The sequence below is a fragment of the Notamacropus eugenii genome, chromosome 6 (genome assembly GCF_028372415.1).
Source record: "Notamacropus eugenii isolate mMacEug1 chromosome 6, mMacEug1.pri_v2, whole genome shotgun sequence".
Lineage (NCBI taxonomy): Eukaryota > Metazoa > Chordata > Mammalia > Diprotodontia > Macropodidae > Notamacropus > Notamacropus eugenii.
Window position 1 is genome coordinate 57,136,198 of NC_092877.1, and position 22,106 is coordinate 57,158,303.

General features: G+C 38.4%; 1 protein-coding gene across 4 annotated transcripts in view; it reads right to left on the reverse strand.

The window, feature by feature from the left end:
* SORCS2 (sortilin related VPS10 domain containing receptor 2) overlaps positions 1-22,106 on the reverse strand; it is a 1,292,493-nt gene that overhangs the window by 51,198 nt on the left and 1,219,189 nt on the right. For all 4 annotated transcript variants that reach the window (XM_072620161.1, XM_072620158.1, XM_072620159.1 and 1 more), the window contains exons 18-19: positions 13,293-13,464; positions 5,291-5,477 (exon numbers count right to left, since the gene is read on the reverse strand). In XM_072620161.1, the coding sequence (XP_072476262.1) occupies positions 5,291-5,477; positions 13,293-13,464 (359 nt within the window). The remainder of the gene's footprint in view (positions 1-5,290; positions 5,478-13,292; positions 13,465-22,106) is intronic.

Genomic DNA, 22,106 nt, shown 5'->3' on the forward strand with positions numbered 1-22,106 from the left:
CCCCCTACACAACATCTCCACCAAGTGGGCATACTACTTAAAACCCTCTAGTGACAGAGAGCTCATGACCTCCCATGGCAACTCATTTCATGTACACATTGAACTGTGATCCACTTCTTTGTCACTTCTCCCTTTTATTCCTCCAAGTTTAAACATCAGTTGAATCCCACGATATTGAGTCTACCAAAGTAGGTCCCTTTTATTGTCATAGAAGACTCTGGTGCTTGTTATTCTCAGGTGCCCTTCTTTGGAACTCATCACTTTTTCCAAGTCTTTTACAGTTGGGTCTTAATCAGGCAGTTTAGGAATGGAGTAGCAGAGAAGACTGGAGAAGTCTGCCATTTGGCACTTGCTAGCTGTGTGCCCATGGGCACATCACTTAGCCTTTCTGAGACTTAATTGCTTCATCTATAAAAGGGTGATGATGATATCCATGATGGTTTCCTCACTGTACTATTGTGAGAAATAAATAAGAGCATGCCCACAATCTACTGTGCAAACCTGCATCTGATATGCAAGTGCCAGTGGTGATTATTGTTACCATTAACATATGTCCTAGATGTCTCTGCAGTGTGCTCTCTGATACCTCATAAAGCATTTTGTAGGGAAAACAATATGTGGGATAGATTTTCAGTAATTTAACGTTAATTGATTTAATAAATTAAAATTGCTTTATAGATGAATAACAATAGTTCATGTTTATGTACTCTTTTATGATTACAAAATGTTTTGTATATAACTTCTTGGTTTCTTTCCTCACAATAGTCCTTTGAGGTAAGTAGAGTAAAAGTTATTATCCTAATTTTACAGAAGAGGAAACTGAGGTTCAGAGATAAATTCTATAGTAAGAAAGTGAGCCCCATGGTTGAAGGATAGCTGTTAAGGACTGAGATACATGGATACACAAAGGATCCACCTGGGGAACATGTGGTGTGGGAACTTTTTCTACTAATGGAGATTGTATCTCTTTTATGACTTAGTGAATAAGTCATAGGAAGATGCTTGAATGACATAATGTTTAAGACTTAACAAGAGTTTCTTTAATTAACTAATGAATAACAAAGGAGGATTTGAATATGTCAGTGCACAGAGCATGAGTCTTAGAGTAAGGAAGACCAGAGTTCAAATATGGCTTCAGACACTTACTGTGTGACCCTGGGCAGGTCACTTAACTCTGTTTGCAGTTTCTTCATCTTCAAAATGAGCTGGAGAAGGAAATGGCAAACTACTCCAGTATCTTTGCCAAGAAAACTCCCAAATGTGGTCACAAAAAGAGTTGGACACAATTAAAATGACTGCATAACAACAACAACTTCCTAACTCTAAGTCTAGCATTCTTTTCACTAGGCATCCTGCCATGGTGAGATAAAGAAAGTCATTCCTTCTCTTAAAAATGATTGCCTCTTAATTGGCTTCCTGAAGGCATAATGAAGTCAAAAGAATACCAGCTTGATCTGAAAAGAGGGGTCTTTCAGTTCTGACTTTAACAAATGTTGAATAATTAGTTGTTTGACCTTGAAAACATTGCTTCCTGCCTCCCCTTTGTCTTACTGGGGGCCTCAGTCTCCTTCTCTAAAAAAATGGAGAAAATAATATTATTTGCTGCATAAATATGTTGTAAGAAAAATGCTTTCTAAGCTAGAAAGTGCTTTGTATTTATGAGTTGTTGATAGTATTAAAACCTCGTGGCATTCAGTATGTTTCCCTGGGAAAGTCTTTTCTCAAGCACTGTCCATGGTGCTACCTATTTCTATTGTTTTCACTGAGTTGTTGCCCTTCTCTGACATGTTTATAGGAGGGGAAATAGCTGTCTCCAAGTTTTCAGAGGAGCTGAATGTTTTTCTAGCTGATGGATCTTGGTGTTATTTTACATGTCAATTGGCTACTGTATATACTTCTGAGTGGATTTTCTTGATTTTATACATGGAAATATTACACATTATGGATATATATTATATATACATATATATGATAGGTATTGCACATGAATAATTATATATAATACTATTATGTGCACATATATACATGTGGATACACAGTGAATACACACAGAGGCACACACATATATATGCATATATTATGCACATATCTACTACATATGTATACACATATCCACATGTAGGTATATGAACATATACGTGTATATAAGTCATATTCTTGTGCAAATAAGGCAAACATTCTTGCTCCAATCAACTCACAACTTCTGTGACCTTGTTAGTCATATAATGACCTCTGGTCATGTTTGTTACTAGTTCTCACTCCCTTACACAATGAATGGCAACTTCCAGAGCTGTTATTTCTCACCCCGAACAATATATAATCTAGATGTATACTTCTCTATTCCCTCACAGACCATTGGATAAACATATTTTTTGGCACAGATGTTACTTTCATTAAGAGCACAGTGTTGAATATGGCCAAGAAAACAGATCACATATAGACCTTTTACTTCCAAATAAAAACCTTTCAGTGCATTCCTGCTGTCAACAGACAACAAAACAAAATGAATCAAAATTCCTTAACCTGATTATGAAGGCACTCCACAATCTGGCCCCAACCTGATTTCCAACTTTATTTTATACAATTCTTCTCACTACATTTAAGCCAAACGAACCATTACCTATCCTCTAACTTGTCCCAACCTCTCTAAACTTGAAATATGCACAGATCATCTCCCATGCCTAGAATTTATTCCTTTGAGTCTCAGTTCAGATGTGAACTCCTGAAGGTATCCTTGATTCTCCCCCTATCCACTAAATATTATCTCTCCAGCCTCACATTTGCTCAGAGTGCTTTGGAGCTCTCCTTTGTCCTGATCTTTTACTACCTTGTATTATACTTATCTTTGTAACTTTTGCATAGATTTGCATAGAAATTTGCATAGTTTGTAACTTTTGTTAGATTTTAAGCTCTCTGAAGTCAGGGACTGTGCCATTTTTGTATTGTTCTTTTTCTAGTTCTGAGTGTAGGGCCAGCACATAGGAAGAACTTAGTAAATATGTATTGAATTGAAATGAGCTTGCTTTACTCACTCAGAACATTTATTTATCACTTCTATCACTGAATTTTATTATATTTTTGTAAACATGCCAGACAGCAGCAATGGAGCGATTTGCTGCACTGATACTGTCTCTTCCTACAAAGTACAGCAGGATAACGAAGTCATCAGACTTCAGGGTTCAGTATCCAAAAGCATTTGAAAATTTGGCTACAATAGCAGCATTCTTGGGCCAAAAGGGCGCCTGGGGATTTAGCTTTACAGATTAAGTGGTGAGGATACTAGGGTTTCTGTCTTTGTGGTGAAATAAGGAAGTTCTGCTGGTTTATCCAATGAGGAGCCTCCTTTTCACACATAAAATCCATGCTAAACACAGCTGGCTTCTGATCAGTGGAAACGTTTCCATAGGAAATTATCTGGCCAATAATCTACAAGGCCTCAATATAATCTACAAGATTTATAATCAACCAGTGCACAATTTCCTTGGAACAGCTAAGGATCTAAAAAGAAATCAAGAATCTCTACCCTGTGGTTAAAGAGTGTTCTCATTTCCTTCTCAGTTCATGATATCTACTATACTCTTATGACCAATGTTAGCCCACATGACTGTAGATACAGATCTGACATGACATAGACATAGACTTGGAAGCAACCTATGAGTTCATCTAATCCAGACCTTATATTTTAGAACTGAAAAATCTGAACCCAAGGAAGCCGAAATAGCTTGTAAAGGGTCACTCAGGCAGAATTTGGATTTGAATTCAGGCCTTCTAACTGAAAATATAATACTCTTTCTAATACACCACATTCCCTACTTAAGGTTTCAACTGCTGGTAGACTTTTGCAGGAGGCAAGCTTTCAAACTACTGTGCTGATGCAAATATGGGCCACCCCTAAATCTATTTCATTGTTCTAAATGGCATCTTTTTAAAAAGATAGGTAGATGGATAGATAGGTAGAAAGAAATAAAGAGAAAGAAAGAAAGGAAGAATGAAGGAGGGCAGATAGACATACAGACAGACAGATGGACAGATAGATAGATAGATAGATAGATAGATAGATAGATAGATAGATAGATAGATAGACAGAACAGATGAACAATATGTTCTCTTTGGTCACTCCATGCCTCATGAATCTTTGTGGAATATAATAGATGATGGATCAGCAGAGAATCTGGTTGAAAGGAAGCAGCATAACTGGTGAAAGGCTGGGGGTGAGGACTTGCAACAGAGATGGGACGATGGGAGGGGGGAGAGTTGAGTAATGTGTCAAAAGAGAGAGAGGAGAAAACTTGAATAGGGTCAAGAAGTTACCCCATATCCTGTAACCCTTGCTAACGTTCCTGCCCAGGTCTCTGTCAGGTATGTTGAAAATGTTCCCATCTAAGCAGAGCACATACTAGGATAGAGTCATCACCTGTTGTTCTCTTCTCAGATTTGTGGGGGATGTTTCCAAAATTAACATGTCCCTACTACATACACTGGTACATGCACATATAATACACAAATAACACTGAAACATATATGTTATGTCTATTTATATAATCATGCAGATAACACTAATTAAATGTCATACTTGGATTTTCTGCAAGTCAGACTTGAGGACAAAGCATGCATATATTCAGAGCAACTTGGTAAATATGCTTAGGATTTTCAGGACAGTTGATTTCATGGTAGAAAAACTATGGTACTAAAGAGAAGGTGCATATGTTTCCCCAAAGCCCTGAGCTTACACCGTAGTTGTCATCATTTTCATTTTTATCATCATCATCATCATCACCAGCACCATCACCACTGATCAGTATTTGTATTGTGATGTAAGGTTTAGAAAGGACCTTACTTGTTACTCACTTCATCTTTATAATACCTCTGTGAGGTCAGTGCTACTATCACTCACATTTTACAAGTGACAAAACTGAGTCTGGGAGAGGTTAAGGAATCTGCCTGAGGTATTACTGCTAGTAATTGTCTGAGGCAGGATTTGAATGAAAGCATCAGGAAACCCAGGGCAGCTAGGTGACTCGATGGCTAGGGCATGGGGGCTATTGTTGGGAAGACTCGAGTTCATACCTGGTCTCAGACACTTATTAGCTGTGTGACCCTGGGAGGGTCACAACCCTGCTTGCCTCAATTTTCTTACTGTAAGATGAGTAGGAAAAGGAAATGGAAAACCACTCCAGTATCTTTGCCAAGAAAACTCTAAATGGGGGACACGAAGAGCTGGACAAGACTGAAACGATGGAATAACAACAGGAATCAAGAAACCATATTAAAGATGAAAAAACCAACTCACCATTCACTTGAACAAACAATACAGCTTCCTCATGCCCAGCAGCATTCTCTGCTTTCACAAAGACACGGTAAATTCCTGGATTCTCATAGCGGTGCCGGATAAGTTCCCCTGTCACAGTGAGGTTCACATAGACAGCCTTAAAGCCATCACCAAGGTCTACCAGGTACTTTGTATTTAGAACATCCCCCTAGGAAAGAAAAATCAGAAGCAATTTAGAATTTGTGTAAATATACCCTATTTCATGTGTGTATAATTCCACTCATCTATCCTTTGCCTTCCTGACTCACATCTTTTCTCAAACCACTCTCTATACTTTGAATTTTTTCTCCCTACAACTCCTCCTATAGATATCTGACCCACCCATTAATATCTAGCTGAAATGCCTCCTCTTGCATGAAAGAGTGCCTGATTCCTCCTTCTTTCCTATGAAGTATCAAAGCATTTTGTTGGTGCTTTTATGGACTCTATACTGTTTTGTTGGACTGCATCTTATTTAATTCCTATACATAATATCCTTTAAACTGTGAGTCCCTTAAGGACAAAGACCCAGCAACTGAATATAGGGCCTTCCACATGCTAGGTGCTCAATGAATGTTTGTTGGATTGGATTGAATTGTATTATTTCCCCAACCAGGATTAGGGTTGTCTCCAACCCTATCCCTAATAAAGGCTCTTTTTCTTTTAGACCCACATTCTGCTTTCTTTTAGTCTGGATCAGATTTTTTTAATGTCTCTGAATAAAGACTCAAATGTATGGATAAAAATCATAATAGCTCACATTTCTGTTACTTCATAATTATAAGGTGATTTATATACACAATCTTTGATTTTCACAACAACCCTGTGGATTATGCAGTCCAGATATTATCCCCATTTTATAGATAAGGAGGGGTAACTATGTAGCAGTGGATAGAGGATGGGGCCTGGGGTCAGGAAGACTCATCTTTATGAGTTCAAATCTGGCATCAGACACTTGCCAGCTGCGTTACCCTGGGCAAGTCTTTTTACCCTGTTTGCCTCAGGCTCCTCATCTGTAAAATGACCTGGAGAAGGACATGATAAACCACTCTAGTATCTTTGGCAAGAATACCCCAGATGTGGTCCAAAGAGTCATACATGATTGAACAACAACAACATAGATAAGGAAACTGAGGACCAGTGAGAGGAAATGATTTGCCTGTGGTCACAGACAATAACCAGAGCTCTCTTTACCCCATCATTCTACCTCTACCTAGTTCATGGAATATCCACTGGAGGATTTTCACAATAATACCTTGAAAAAACATCCCAGAGCCTTCTAAATCTTCTACTATAAAGAAAGAAAAACATTATTCTTTTTCCTTTATAATGCCATGGTTTGTTGAACTTCCCTTTATCTCATCATACACAATGGTAGGAACAATGCCTAGGACATAGAGGGAGACTGCAATAAAGAGCTTCCACACTTATCCAAAACTCATCTCTGCTTCGGCATTTAATCACCCACAAAAGATGTTTACTGCCTCATATACTTCCCTGCCGCGAACATTATCCTTTAAATAACCATATTAACCATATACAGATGAGGGAAATTGAATGAAGGAATGAATAACATATACAACTTTTCAGGGTGGAGGAATACCCATTTTTCCCAGTGTGCCTACACAGCTAGACCAAATGGTAATTATATAATATTAAAATAGCACCTGAATGACCATGTTGCTACTTTATTCTTATTTCTATTCACAGAATGTTAGAACAGAATATGAAGAGTTGGTAAGGATTTTAAAACATAGGCAATTGGTTGAGCTGGAAGGGATATTAGATTAGAACCACACAGGTCCATAGAAATTATATAGTCCAAATAAGGAAATAACGTCCAGAATGGAGAAGCAACCTGGCCAAGGTAAGATAACTGGATAGTAGGGGAGCTGGAATTAGAAGCCACTTCTCTTGACTCCTAGTACCCTTGCTTTAATACAACTGTCAAGTAACAGACAAAAAGGCAACATTCATTCAATTGTGGTAAGACAGTTGTATTGGATGTATGGTCAAGGCAGCATGGTGGTGGAGATAGAAGGCTAAAATTGAAACAGTGGTTTCCCCTAGATCCCTCCCTCTTCAGAACTTATCTGTTTCTACTGAAACTATCTATTCTCTTGAACCATCATCCATTCTTCTAGTCACCTTGGCTTGCCATTTTGGTACTAGTCCTTACTCTCCTTCACTCCACATACCAACAATTGCCATATTTCGTCATTTCTACCTCCTAAACCTCTCTCTCACCCATCCCCTTCTCCACCCACTCATTCTGCTACCACCCTAGATCAAATCCTTATCGCAAATAGCATTAGAGGCAAACTAGATGGCACAATGGTTAGAGTATTGGGCCTGGAGTCAGGAAGACCTGAATTCAAATTTGGTTTCAGGCACATATTAGCTGTGAGGCCCTGGGCAAGTCACTTGTCTGCTGCCTCAGTTTCTTTAACTGAAAAATGAGGATAATGATAGGATAAGGATAATGCTTCCTAGGGTTGTTGTAAGGATCAAACGAGGCAAGAGTTATAAAGTGTTTAGCATAGGCCTGACACATATTCGGTGCTTAATAAATGCTTATTGTCTTTCCTCTCCCTTCCTTCCTTCCTTCCCTCCTTCCTTCCTTCCTTTCTTCCTTCCTTCCTTCCTTCCTTCCTTCCTTCCTTCCTTCCTTCCTTCCTTATCTCCTTCCTTCTTTCTTTCCTTCCTTCCTTCCTTCCTTCCCTCCCTCCTTCCTTCACTCCTTCCTTTTTTCCTTCCTTCCCTCCTTCCTTATCTCCTTTCTTCCTTCCCTCCTGTCTCCATCTATCTCTCCATTAATTCATCCTCCATTCTGCTGCTAAGGTGATTTTCTGAAGCTATAGATCTAACCAACTCCATCTCTATTCCATCAATTCCAGCAACCTCCCCACCACCTCAAATTTTGCCCCCTATACTTGGAATGTATTCCATCCTCACCTCTTTTTGGAGACTTTTCCTTATCTACCCCCAACAAACTTAGGTAGTGTTCTTTCTTTCCTCTTCAAGTGATCATGTACATACTCATCTCTCTCCATGTTACAGGAGGGGGCAGCTAGTACAAATTTACAGAGATAGAATATAGAGCGTCTTGTGAGTGGGACAGTGAGGAAAAAAGAATGGATGGATCAGAGAGTGACTATAATTTCCTTATACACCGCAATCCAACTCTCATTTCTATAATTTTGCATGTTCTGTTTTCTCTTCCTATTCCAACTGTCCCCTACCCCAAGCCAGATTTCCCTTTCTCCTTTCTGCTTCCTGGAATCCTTGGTTCTCTACAAGATTCAATTCAAGTGCTACCTTATCCACAAGGCCTTTCTTGGTTCCTGCCAGGGCCCTTCCTCCTAAAATGACCTTGGATTCATTTTATACAAATCTACACAATGGTACGCTTATTTATACGTGCACATATTATGTCTCCTATTCAAATTTAAGCTCCTTGAGGGAAGAAAGTTTGTCACATTTTTTTTTGTGTTTGCATCCTTGAAGCTTAACACACTGCTTGGCATACAGTAGAATTTATAATGCTTGCTGATTTATTGGAATCCTTAGTTTCCTTTAAGGTTCAGCTCAAACTTTTCTATGGGAAAGTTTTCTTGGTTGCCAGATTACTAATGTCTTCTCCCCCAAATTATCTTGTATACATTTTGCATATACATATATGAATATATGTATGTATATATGTATATATGTATACATATATATGTATATATATATATATATATTAGATTTAGATTTTGTCTTATTCTGCTAGGAACCAGGCCACCAAAGTTTCCTCTCCATAACCCCCTACAGGTAGCCTCTTCTCACCTCCCCTTTTAGTATTCAAGGCTTTGTAAGTGATCTTCTTTCAGAAGAATGGAAGTTGTCAAAAGGCAGGGACTGACTTGTTTGCTTATATTTATACCCTAAGGGCTCAGAACAGTAGCTGGAACATAATAAGTGCTAAATGAATACTTGCTCCATCTATCATCGATTATCTATCTGTCTATCTATCCATCCGTCCATCCATCCATCCATCCATCCATCCATTGGTCTGTCTATCTATCCTATCTTTATGTACTGTCTCCCCAGTTTATAAGAACCTCAAAGGCAGAGATCATTTCACTTTTGCCTTAATGTTCACTCCCAGTGCCTAGAACATTATAGCACATGGTAGGTAATTTGTTGATTGATTGATGTGAATCCTATCTCACTTACCATTTACGATTCTGGGCATGTCCATCCTCCCTCCCTCCTTCCCTTTTTTCTTCTTTATCATCATCAACACCAATAAACATTTATTAAGTGCTTACTATATGTCAGATTCTGAGTTAGGTCTGTAAAGAAAATAAAGAACATTGTCCCTGTTTTTAAGGAATGTGTAATCTGATGGTGTTCTCACTCAGCCTACAAAACGAGAATATTATTTGTAGCACTTAGAAGGTTGTAAGGATCAAAAGGTTCACTGTAAGCATATAGTTGGCAAACCTCAAAGTGCTGCATATAGTTTATTATTATCATCCATAGTAATAAGAACTGAAAAAATCTACTCTCTAGAGTAGAGCATTTTTCAGATTCCTTGTTTATCTAGGTTCTTCTTCTTGTAGGTTGTCTGTATCCTCCCTGCTATAAGAAACATGGACACTTGGTAGCTTTAGGATGATTTCACTACTTCCAAGAACACATTTCCTGTCTTTCTTTAGGCAATGGTGCCGACATGCAGAAGAACCAGAGGGAGGGCAGGTCAAGGATCATCCCTTCACTCTGAGAAAAGTTACTTTTCAAGTTCAAACCCTCTTAGAAGCCTGTGAATTTCAGTATTAAACCTTCCTTCAGTTTCTCTTGTGGGAATGCATAGACATGTCTGATATTTATTCCAGTCTATAGGTGGCAGCAAATTGTTCTGTTTCTTGTACATTTCTTTTCTCAGTTTGATGTATAAAGTAAAAATCAATGGAAAAAAGTTTATTATCTGCTATGGGATATGCAAGTCTTTCTTCTCAGACCAAGACCTAGAGGATGTTAGGGAACTCTCTGCTAATACTAGGGACATGACTGGTTTTAAAGAAGATGCAGTAACTGAACATAGCTTATGGTGTCAGATAACACTGGAGATGCTTTCCGAGAATTCAAATGTAGAAGACTTGAGATCAAAGGAGACTGGACCAGAAAACAGCTCAAAGGGGCTCTGAGGTCTTCAAATCCAGCCATTTTATTTAAAAAATAAATCTGCTCTGTGCCATACCTGATAAGTATTCATCCAGCACCCAGTAGAAGGTCTCCAGTGACAGGGTACTTGTTATTTCCACAGATCCAGCCCCATTTCCTTTTTAGATAATGTTGATTGCTAGGAATCTTTTAATATTGAGCTGAAATCTGTCTTCTCACAATTTCTAAGCAGAATTCATTTAATACACAGATTTTTGGATTTGAAGCAGGAAGATCTGCATTCAAATCTTGCTTCAGACACTAGCTTTAATGTGATCTCAAGTAGCTCAGTTGACCTCTGAGCCTTAGTTTCTTCATTTGTAAAATGGGAATCATAATAGTACCCCAACCCCCTCACAGGGTTTTTATGAGAACCAAATGATATAATAAATAAAATTCATTTTCCAAACCTTAAAACACTACTTAAATGCTGTCATTAAATTTCAAGTAAACTAATTTTAATTGTTATCATTCCAAATGCAAAGAAAAACTTAAAGAGAACCCTCCAGGAGTGGAATGTCAATTAATGCCATAGGAGGTAGTAAGAAACTTATCACCTAAGTTGTTAAAGATGGTTAACGACTTGTTGAAGCAGAGTAGAGTAGCCTCCTCTTCCTGAACTCTATATCCTCCAAAATCTTTCTCTACTCTGAGATCCTTTGAGGTAAAATGACTTCGCAAAAGCCACACAGATAGCTGTTTGCAGAATGAACATTCAAAGTGGGGTCTCTTGACTAGAAATCAATAGAAGAGACTAGAAATAGTCTCTTGACTATTTCCATTACATGATGGGAATCTTTCTCTTTTATCATTACTAACCAGAGATATATTTTGGCAGCTGTCCACAGCAATGAAAGTGATAGGTGGGACTCCAGAGTATTTGCAAGCCAAAGAAAGAAAGTACCAGTCTATTCAAAATGTAGGTCCAATCCCCCTGAAAATAGGTGGTGCCTGTTCCTTGATAGAATCACAATGATAAAGAATGATCCTGTATAATGAGAGAGTAACCTTTCCACTTTCACCCAGCAACATCAGAGTAATCAGAGATAGGAACAGGAATAAAGATTGGACTTGTGTTTTCATTTGTAAAATGAACTCCCAAGTTAGGGAACTCTCTCTACCAATTCAGGTCAACATCATCTCTGCAACTTATAGCCTTTGCCTAGGTCTCTGAAACGTCATGTGACTTACCCAGGGTCATATAGTTAGTGTATGTCAAGGTAGGACTTAATTCTTCCTGGGTCCAAGGTTGGCTATACCATACTGTTTCTCAATGGAGGAGATCTAGTATGTTATGGTGGATATAGGCTCTATACCCCTCTCAAATATAAGCTATACCTCTGAAACCAAACTAGCCAAACTCTAGTCTCCTTAATATACTTCATACAACACACTCCATCTCCCACCTCCCCAATGTCACTTCCCCAGGTTGAACCCCTGCCTCGAATCTCTTCTTCCTCATCTCTGGCTTTCTTCAGGTCTCAGCTAAAGGCCCACCTTCTACAAGCAGTCTTTGCTGATTACCTTTATTCCAGCTCCTTCTCTCTGTGATTTTCATCAGTGTCTCCTGTATATATCTTGTTTGTATGTAGCACTGTGGATGCTTTCTTTCTCAAAAAACTTTGTATTGCTGTTGCTTAGTACTCTATTAAGTAATAGAGATTACTTAATAAATGTTTGTTAACCTATTTTGAAATGAGAGAAATATAGGTATACAATAAAACATATAGGCTTTACTCCTCTACTAGCATCCTTCTCTAATTCTGAAGTGCAGAAATTCTTAAAATCTATGCTAATATAATGAAAGTGATGTCACATCCTGGAAGATCACAGGACACTGACTTAGGGATGGAAGGGAACTGAGAGAGCATTTCGTTCAACCTCATCATTTTTAAAGATGAGAAAAGTGAGACCCCAAGTTATATAGGTAAAAAGTAATAGGTCCAGGATTCGAAGCCAGGTCCTCTGACTCAAAACCCAGTACTCTTTCTACTATACCATTCTGTATCTCCTTCTAAGTAGCTCTCTTTGATACAGTGAAAAGAACACTGATTTTGCGGCCAGAAGGCATGGGTTGGCATCCAACCTCTTCCATTGATTAAACAAGGCACTTTACTTTTTCATGACTCAGTTTGCCTATATGTAAAATTGAGGTGATAAAACTTCCACTGTCTACCTCATAGGGATGTCATGAGCATTAAGGAGTCATGCAACACAATGTTTTGTAACCATTAACTACTGGACAAAGGTCAACTCTCATTTGTCCTAATTTCGGGTGTTTGTAGAATTGTCACTTCCTTCTCGAATTCTCGTCTCCTCCCAGAAGGTTTCTCTGTCTCTCTCCCTGTTGTAATTTTAAAATTGAGCTCTTCATTTAGTTTTCTCAGAGAACTAGGGCTGGATCTCTCCTTTGTCACTGTCACATTCTTTCTTATATTGTGCTTATTATGTTAGACCCTTTCTATTAAGATGGCCGATACTTTGATGGTACATTCTGTGCCATGTCTATCTGTGCCAACACAAAGATTTGCACTCAGTAGGTGGTTAATACGTATTTGTTGAATTGGGTTGAGGAGCTGAATCTTCAGTCAAATGTTGTGACTTGACTTTGGTTCCACTTGAATGAAAAGCTGGACCCTCAAGCTGCTAGGGAGTCCTTGTATATTTTTCTTGGCAGCCAGACTGCTATGAATACAGGAGAGTTTAAAGGTGAGCCATATCATTATTCTAACCTCCAGGAGCACCACAGGAAGGCTTAACATAACAGCTCACTTACCTGCTCCTGTCTGACCACAAACATGACGTCCTCTCCTGGCTTCACAGCAATTGTCTCTCCTTTGATGCTGACTTGCAATCCTCTGGGGGCTGTCAGGGGACACTGATGCTGGAACACATATCGCTGCAGGTCCAAACCGCCTTCACAGACATTAGACACCACTTTCCGGTACCTATAGCAGATGAGAGAGAGCTTCTTGTAGACAAAGCTGGGGCTTAAGTGGGAAGAGCCCTGGGTTGGGAGTCAGAAGGACTCCATAGGAGCTCTACCTCAGATGTGGACTTGCTGTATGACTTTGGAAAGTCACCATACCATAGCTGTCTGACTCTCCATTTCCTCATCTAGAAAATAAGGATAAACATAATTGTGTTCTGCATCTCAGAGAGAGGATCAAATGAGAATTACTTAAGTTGATTCGTAAACCATAAGAACACTTAAACAGGCTTAGCACAGTGCCTGGAACATAGTAGGTACTTAATAAAAGTTGACTGGTGGATAAACCTTAATATTTTTTCCCAAGTTTATGATTTCATCAGTGTCAAGAGATCCCTCATGAATAAATTTACTTTACCAATGCAGATCAACAATGATTCTTAGACAGTTTCCTGGAACTGAGAGGTTAAGTGACTTGCCTAGGGTCACACAGCCAGGATATTGCAAAGATGAGACTTGAACCCAGGTCATCATGACCTCAAGGGCAGGTCTCTTTTCTAAACCAAACTATATTTCATCAGTAATAAATGATACTGGTAATAGTATTAATAATGTCTACACTAGTGAAGTACAAACTCTGGGGGCAAGAATCTCTGATCTGCCTACCTCACAGAGCTTTTTTGAAGATCATATGAGATAATAGTAATTATAGTTACCATAAACATATTTTGATAAATGAATTAGTATTAAATTAATTGACATGTAATTATATTTAGTTAATTATAATTTAATTATTTTAACTATTTTACTTTACATGAATAAATGTAAGTATATATATATATATATAATTTATAAGGTTTACGAAGTACTGTAATATGTTATGTTGATCATCATAACAACCCTGTGAAGTTGATGTTATTATAATCCCATTTTTATAGATGATGGAACTGAGGCCGAGAGCTTTCTGACCTCAAATCCCCTCTAGTCTTCTGGCACCTAGCTGTCTCAGATAATGGATGTGAAAGTATCCTTTAACCCAGAAGATCAACCTAAATTATTTTTATTGTTATCATTATATTTGTTATTATTAGCCTTTGAAGTCAGGATCACATTCTCCTCCAGATTTCTCCCAGGACCTAGAACAGGATTCTGAATATAGAAAGTACTCATGAAGCCTGTGTTGAAGGTTTGACGGAATAAATCAAAGTAGTGGAGCACAGTGGAAGGAATGGTGAACTTGACCATTGAATTTAGTACCTCTGGACCTAAGTTCGAATTCTGGTTTTGCCACTTATCATCTGTATGAACTGGACAACTCATTTAGTATCTCTGGGCTTCAGTTTTATCATCTTATAGATAAATGCTTTATAAATGAGAGGTTGGACCAGATGTCCTCTAGAGTTCCTTTCAGACCTAACTGTCTGATCCTATGGCTGATGATGCTGTTGACTTCTAAAAGGCATATTATTCTTTAAATGAGAGACCATATTGCATAGAGAATAGGGTATTACACTTGAAGTCAGGAAGATCTGGGTTCAAATTCTACCTCAGATGCTTACTAGCTGTGTGACCCTGGGAAAGTCACTTAATGCCTCAGTTTCCTCATCTGTAAAATGAGAGGATTGGACCCAATGGCCTCGGAAGTCTCTTCCATCTATGATGCTATAGTTAAATTTTTAAAGTTTACTTGAAATCTGTTCCTGTTTGGAGGATTTCTTTAAGAATTTTAGAATATCCTCTGAAATAACGGGAGGCACTTTGGATAGATCACAAAATGAAGGCTTGATATCATTTGCCTGTTACATTAATAGTCCCTCTAGGGTACAGAGTAGTTCCACATATATGATTTCACTAAACCCTCACACCTTGTGAGGTGGACAATTTAAGCATCACCATCTTCTTCTCAGATGGGTCTCCCAGAAGTGAGTCATTTTCCCATGGTGGGTCATGGGTACTCAATGGCTGTGCAGAGATGAAATCACAGGTCCTCTAATCCCAATGTAATGACCTTTGAACTCTGTCCCAAGGTGTCTTTTTCACCCTCATACCCCTTTGACAAAGGGATAGTGATGTTTCTGCAGAGTAGAACATATGACTGTCCATGTTCCTTTACTAAAAACATAGGTTTTAATTGTCAGGGGACTAAAAACCCTACTGCAATCAAGAAACAGAACTCTCAGCAATCGTCTTTGTTACCTAAGGAGGCATCATTATAGTGGGGATAGGTAGGACGACTGGATTGGAAGATGGAGGACCTAGGTTCAAGTCTTATCTTTGCCACTGACTATATATGACCTCGGGCCAGTCACTGCTCTCTGAGCCTCCATTTCCTCTTCTCTGATATGAATATGCTAGACTAGAAGTTGTCCCAGGGCTGCTTCCAGTTCTGACATTTTATATTTTGAGATTTAAGTTCCTAGAGGGTAAGGTTTGTCTTTTACATCTTTTTGTATCCTTAGTGCTTAGTACAGTACCTGGCACATAGTAGGTATTTAATAAATGCTTATTAACTGGCTGACTGATTGAAAAACTGATCCAGCTCTAACCTTCTATTTAATTTGTTGTAATGTGCATTCCTACTCTATAACTCTATGAAACAAGGCATGTTTTCTGTAACTAAGGTAAAGTTTAACAGTATAGTACTGAGACACCAATGGTACAAAGACATATTTTATTTTGATATTTTTTTGGGAGGATTAATGATATTATTTAGAAAAGAGCACATTTTAAAAGGAATTATTAAGCATCTAACATAATCGATTCACAGCTGAAAGGGACCTCAGAGGCCCAAACCAACTCACTCATTTTACTGTTGAGGAACAAGAGCCCCAGAGGGGTTAAGGTCACTCAGGTAGCCTGTGTCATATATGAAATTTGAATCTGGCTCTAGAGTCAATAGTCTTTTTTTAGTATATCTGATAGGCTACCATATTCAGGTAATATTAGAGCTACAAGTCACCTGAGAAAATGAGATGTTTTGCCATGCAATAAATCAAACAAGTTGATTCTTACTTCCTGATTTTGACAGGTCAAAGGCTGGTCCTGACGGATGGAGCCAAGATGGCAGAATAAAGGCAGTCACTTGCCAGCCCTCCTAAATTTTCCTCCAAACAACTTTAAAGAATACCTCAAAATGAATTCTGGAGCTATAGAACCAAGAAAAGGAGTGGGTGCCCAAGACAACTTAGAAAGTTGGTGGGAAAGGTCTGTTTCATGGGGGTAAGAATGGAGCACAGTCCAGTGCAGGGCCAAGAATGACTCTGTTGCATTGCCCATACATAATTCTGGGCCACTGTCCAGGGTAAGGAAGAGTACCAGTACCATAAAGTGTGTGGCTACTGGGGAGTGGGGAATCTAGTTATAATTTCAGGGCAGAAAAGAGTACTTGTCACTTAGACCAGAGCACAGACCAGGAGAGCAGTTGTCATACCTCTCCTTAGATCATACCACTGTGAAATAACTGAAAACAGAGTTAGCTCTGAAAACACAACACAACACATACACACACAAAACAAAACTGAAGACTGGAACAGTGCCCTTCTATCCTGGGAGTAAAGTCCAACTTTAATATAAAGCTAAAAGTAAAAACATGAGTAGACAACAACAGAAAAAGAACCTGACCACAGAAAGGTACTATGATGAGAGGGAAGATCAAAATACAAACTTAAAAAAGGACAATGTCAGAAAAATTACATTTAAAGCCTTAAAGAAAAATGTGTATTGGTCTGTGGTGCAAAAAAGGAATTCATAGAAGGGCTCAAAAAGAATTTTAAAAATAAAATAAGAGAGGTAGAAGAAAAATTGGGAAAACAAATGAGTGTGATGCAAGATAATCATGAAAAATTCAACACCTTAGAAAAGGAGGAATAAAAAAATACTGAAGAAAATAACACCTTAAAAGACAGAATATGCCAAATTGTAAAAGAGGCACAAAGATCCACTGAGGAGAACTCCTTAAAAAGAAAAATTGACCAAACTGGAGGAAAAAAAGATATACAAACACTCACTGAAGAAAAAAATCCTTAGAAAGTTGAATTTCTCAAATGAAAAAAGAGGTACAAAGGTTCACTGAAGATAGCACTTCCTTAAAAATTAGAGTAGGGAAAGTGGAAGCTAATGACTCTATGAGACATCAAGAAACAATAAAACAAAATTAAAGGAATAAAAAAAGAAAAAATGTGAAATATCTCATTGGAAAAACTACTGACCTGAAAGTCATGATAAAAAAAAAGAGCCTAGACATCATAATTCAAGAAATTATCAAGAAAAACTGCCTTGGTATACTTGAGCCAGAGGGTAAAATAGAAACTGAAAGAAACCTTTGATCTTCCTCTGAAAGAGATCCCAAAATGAAAACTCACAGAAATATTATAGCCAAATTCTAGAGCTCCCTGGTCAAGGAGAAAATATTGTAAGCAGCTGGAAAGAAAAATTCAAATATCACGGAGCTACAATCAGCATAACATAAGATTTAACAGTTTCTACAATAAAAGATTGAAGGGCTCTGAATATGATATTATGGAGGGCAAAGGAGCTCCAATTACAAGTAAGAATCATCTACCCAGCAAAACTGAGTATAATCCTTCAAGGGAAAAATGGGCATTTAAAGAAATAGAGAACTTTTAAGCATGCCTGATGAAAATTCCAGAGCTGAATAGAAAATTTGATTTTCAAATACAAGACTCAAGTGAAACACAAAAAACGTCAATAGGAAAGGGAACTCAGAAGGGATCAATAAAATTAACTGTTTTCATTCTTATATGGAAATTTCATACTAGTAACTCCTAAGAACTTCATCATTATGATAGCAGCTCTATTCCAGTGTTCTCTCCACTACTCTCTCCACTCTCTCCACTACACTCTGTACTACATAGCTGCCCTGATGGATTACTATTGTGCTATAAGAAATGACAAGGACAACCAGGTGGTGCAGTAGATAGAATGTCATACCTGGAATCAGAAAGAATAATTTTCTAAGTTCAAATCCAACCTCAGACACTTCCTAGCTGTGTGAATTTGTATTAACCATACTTGCCTCAGCTTTCTGATCTGTAAATTGACCTGGAGAAGGAAATGGCAAACCTCTCCAGTGCCTTTGCTAAGAAAACTCCAAATGAGATGACAAAGAGTCGGAAATGACTGACTGACAAATAAGAAATAACTAACAGGATGCTTTCAAAAAAACCTGGGAAGACTTATATGAACTGATGCAAAATGAAATGAGCAGAACCAGAAGAACAGTGTACACAGCAACAACAATATGATTAACTGTGAATGACTCAGCTATTCTCAGTGCCACAGCAATCTCAGACAATTCCAATGGACTTAAGATGAAAATGCTATACACCTCCAGAGAAAGAACTGATGGAGTCTGAATACAAATCAAAGCATACTTTAAAAAAAACACAACATTTTATTTTGCTTGGGTTTTTTGTCTGTTTTCTTTCACAAAATGACTAATATGGAAATATGTTTTGCATGACTGCACATGTGTAATGTATGTCAAATTGCTTCCCTTGTCAATGAGAGGGGAGGGACAGAATTCAGAACATATTTTCTTTTAAAATTAATCTTAAAATCTGCTTTTCCATGTAATTGGAAGTTGTTTTTTTTTTAAAGGTTGGTCCTGTCTTCCAAAGTAGCAAATGGTGGGATACCACATGTCACTTACATTATCAGAACAAATGTCATTCAGGGTTTTTCTATATATATTAAAACTTATTTCCATTGTCTTCTTGGATTCCCCTCCTACCAGTTCTTAGTTACTATTTAGATTACAACTGAGTGAAAATAAGAGAAATTTTAAAACAACCTTACTTTAAGGAATTCAAATAATACTGTAGGAGACAGAAAAAATGGAAGTCCTGGGTAGTGGAAAGCCTGGGAATCAGAAGCCTTGACTCACTAATTTTTTGTGTGACCTTGGACAAGTCATTTCCCTTCTTCTGGATCCTGAGTTTCCTCATCAGGAAAATAAGAGGCTATCCCAGATGATTTCGGATGCTTATACAGTCACTAGAGTAGGAAAGGACCTTAGAAATTTAGTCTAAATCCCTCCTCCAATTTATATTTGAGGAAACAGAAGCCTAGCAAGGTGATAATGGGATCACACACATCATTTCCTTCTTTCCCTTTCCCCACCTGAAACTTGGATTCCAGCCTAGGAATGACTAGGGTAGCTATGAGCATTAACTTATTTTGTTGATAACCAAGTCTCCACTTAATTACCACTAGTTCTAAACCATGCAGTGTGGGGTAAACATGCCCCTCCACTTTCCACCTCCCATTTATAGGTTGTCTTCCCTTAGCAGAATGTAAGATTCATGAGGGCAGGGACTCTCTTGCATCCTTATCCCTAGCACTTTGTACAAAACCAGTTATCACATGATTAATGGGGATCGAGGGGCTGGGAAGGGAATAAATATTTATATAGTGCCTACTATGTGCCAGGTAGTGATCTAAGTGGTTGGCAAAAAAAAAATATTCTCTCATTTGACCTTCACAACAACAAGTGAGACAGGGCTGTTATTGTCCCCATTTTATAGTTGAGGAAACTGGGGCACACAGAGTTTAAATGACTTGCCTGGGATCAAGTAAGTGTCTGAAGCTAGATACAAACTCAAGTTTTCTTGATGTTAGTCTCAGCACTCTATCCACTGGGCTACCTAGCTACCAGTGCTAAATGGTGTGTAAATACTTGCTCACTCTAGCTATCTGTAGCTAGGTGGCACAGTGGAGAGAGTAATGGGCCTGCAGTCAAGAAGACTTTGTAAGTTCAGATCTGGCCCAAGACACTAGCTGTGTGACCCTGGGCAAGTTACTGTTTGCTTCAGTTTCTCATTTGTAAAATGAGCTGGGGAAGGAAATTGCAAACCACTCCAGCAACTTTGCCAAAAAAAAATGGGATCATGAAGAGTTGGACATCACTGAAGAAAAAAAGCCATCTGTCTTTCTCTCTGTTTACTTACCCATCAAGCTAGGTTTCTAGATGTCAATCAAACTGATTCTGTCAGTATCACATATTGGAAAGACCAAGACTTGACCCCTTGTCCCTGATTCTATCTGAAGAAGGTGTTATGAAGGTGAGTTTGCAGGGTTAGGCATGGGGGCCAGAGAATGGGTAATGAGCAAAGAAAATCAAGGAAGATTCAAGAGGTTTCCATTGGCACTTGATTTCCAAGATAAGGTGTCTAGGGGATTAGGATTCCTTGAAATGGGGTCAGAACTGGGGAGAAAGGCAGAAGTTGTGCTCTTAATAGCTTCACAAGCAGCAGCAAAGGAATGCCTTTAAGGTTTTCATATTACAAGAAGCCAGGCCGGCAAGAAGAAAATAGGTCAAGTTCAAAGGAAACTCAAGTTCAAAGGAGACTCAAGTCTGAGTCATCTCCTTGAGTGATGGGACCCAGACAATGGTGGCGTGTGTGAAGTTAGGCAGGAGATAAAGGAAGGAATTCTTGTATTCAGAGGAGCTTCTGGGAGAGAGAGGGAATATGGAACTTCGAGGCCAAAGCGAATTCTTCTTTCCTCCTTTTTTCCCACCCCTCTCCTCATCAGAAGAACCTTCAGAAGAACTCCATGTCCCTGAATGGTACAATAGAAGGTGGAGACAGAGGAATCTATATTTGGGGGAAGGACATAGACAGGCTGCTGTGTATCCAGGGAAGGGCATACATCCAACCCAGGCTGCTTCTGGTGACTGGAGACCTTGAGTAAATATCACAATTTACATTTACATGGTGTTTCAAGGTTTGCAAAGCACTTTCCTCACTATAATAATGTAAGGTCGATAATCTAAGGATTTTTATTGCCTCTGTTTACAGATAAGGAAACTGAGGTTCTCTATGAAGCAAGATTCAAGCACAGGTCTCTTAATTTCAGGTCTAGCACTCTCTATACCAGGCTGCCTCTTAGGTTCAGGTTATCTAGGGGCCATTCAAAGGCCCTGGGGTTGATTAACCTAGAGAAGAGAAAGCTTATAGGGGAGACAATGTAGCTGCCTTTAAGAAGAATTTTCATTTGGAATACAGATTAAGATTTATTCTTCTTCATCCTAGAGGGTAGAGTAAGGACTAAAAAGTAGAAGTTATAGGAAGGTAGTTTTAGACTCCAGATAGGGAAAAATTTCTCATCATTTAGAGCTAATCCAAAGTGGAATGAGCTAGCTTGGAAAGTAGTGAGCTCTGTATCATTGGAGGTCAGGTATAAGAGACTGAATGATCACTTATATATGTTATGGAAATGGCCTATAGGAAGCCATTTCTGATGCTCACTATTTATCTCCTTCCCTCTCCCTCCTTTTTATCGTATAGATATTTATTTAAGGAGTAGAACCCAACTGGAATGAGGAATATCTGAGTTCAGGTTTTTCCTCTGGGTTTTATAATCTTAGACAACTCATTTAAATTCTCAATGATTCAATCCACCCTCCAAGACTGTGTACTACAGAATTGTTTTTAATTCACATTAGTGGATAGAGTGTATATCTTCACTGGGAATTCCCTGTGTCAGTGAAATCACAGGTCAGCTTCAAAAGAAGATCTGATGATATGTTGTTGTCTCCCAGAATGGAATGTAAGTTCTTGGATACCAAGATCTGGTCCCTTGTTTGCCTTTGAGGCTACAATGACGAGTGCATTTGATATTCAGACATTTTTTAGTCAT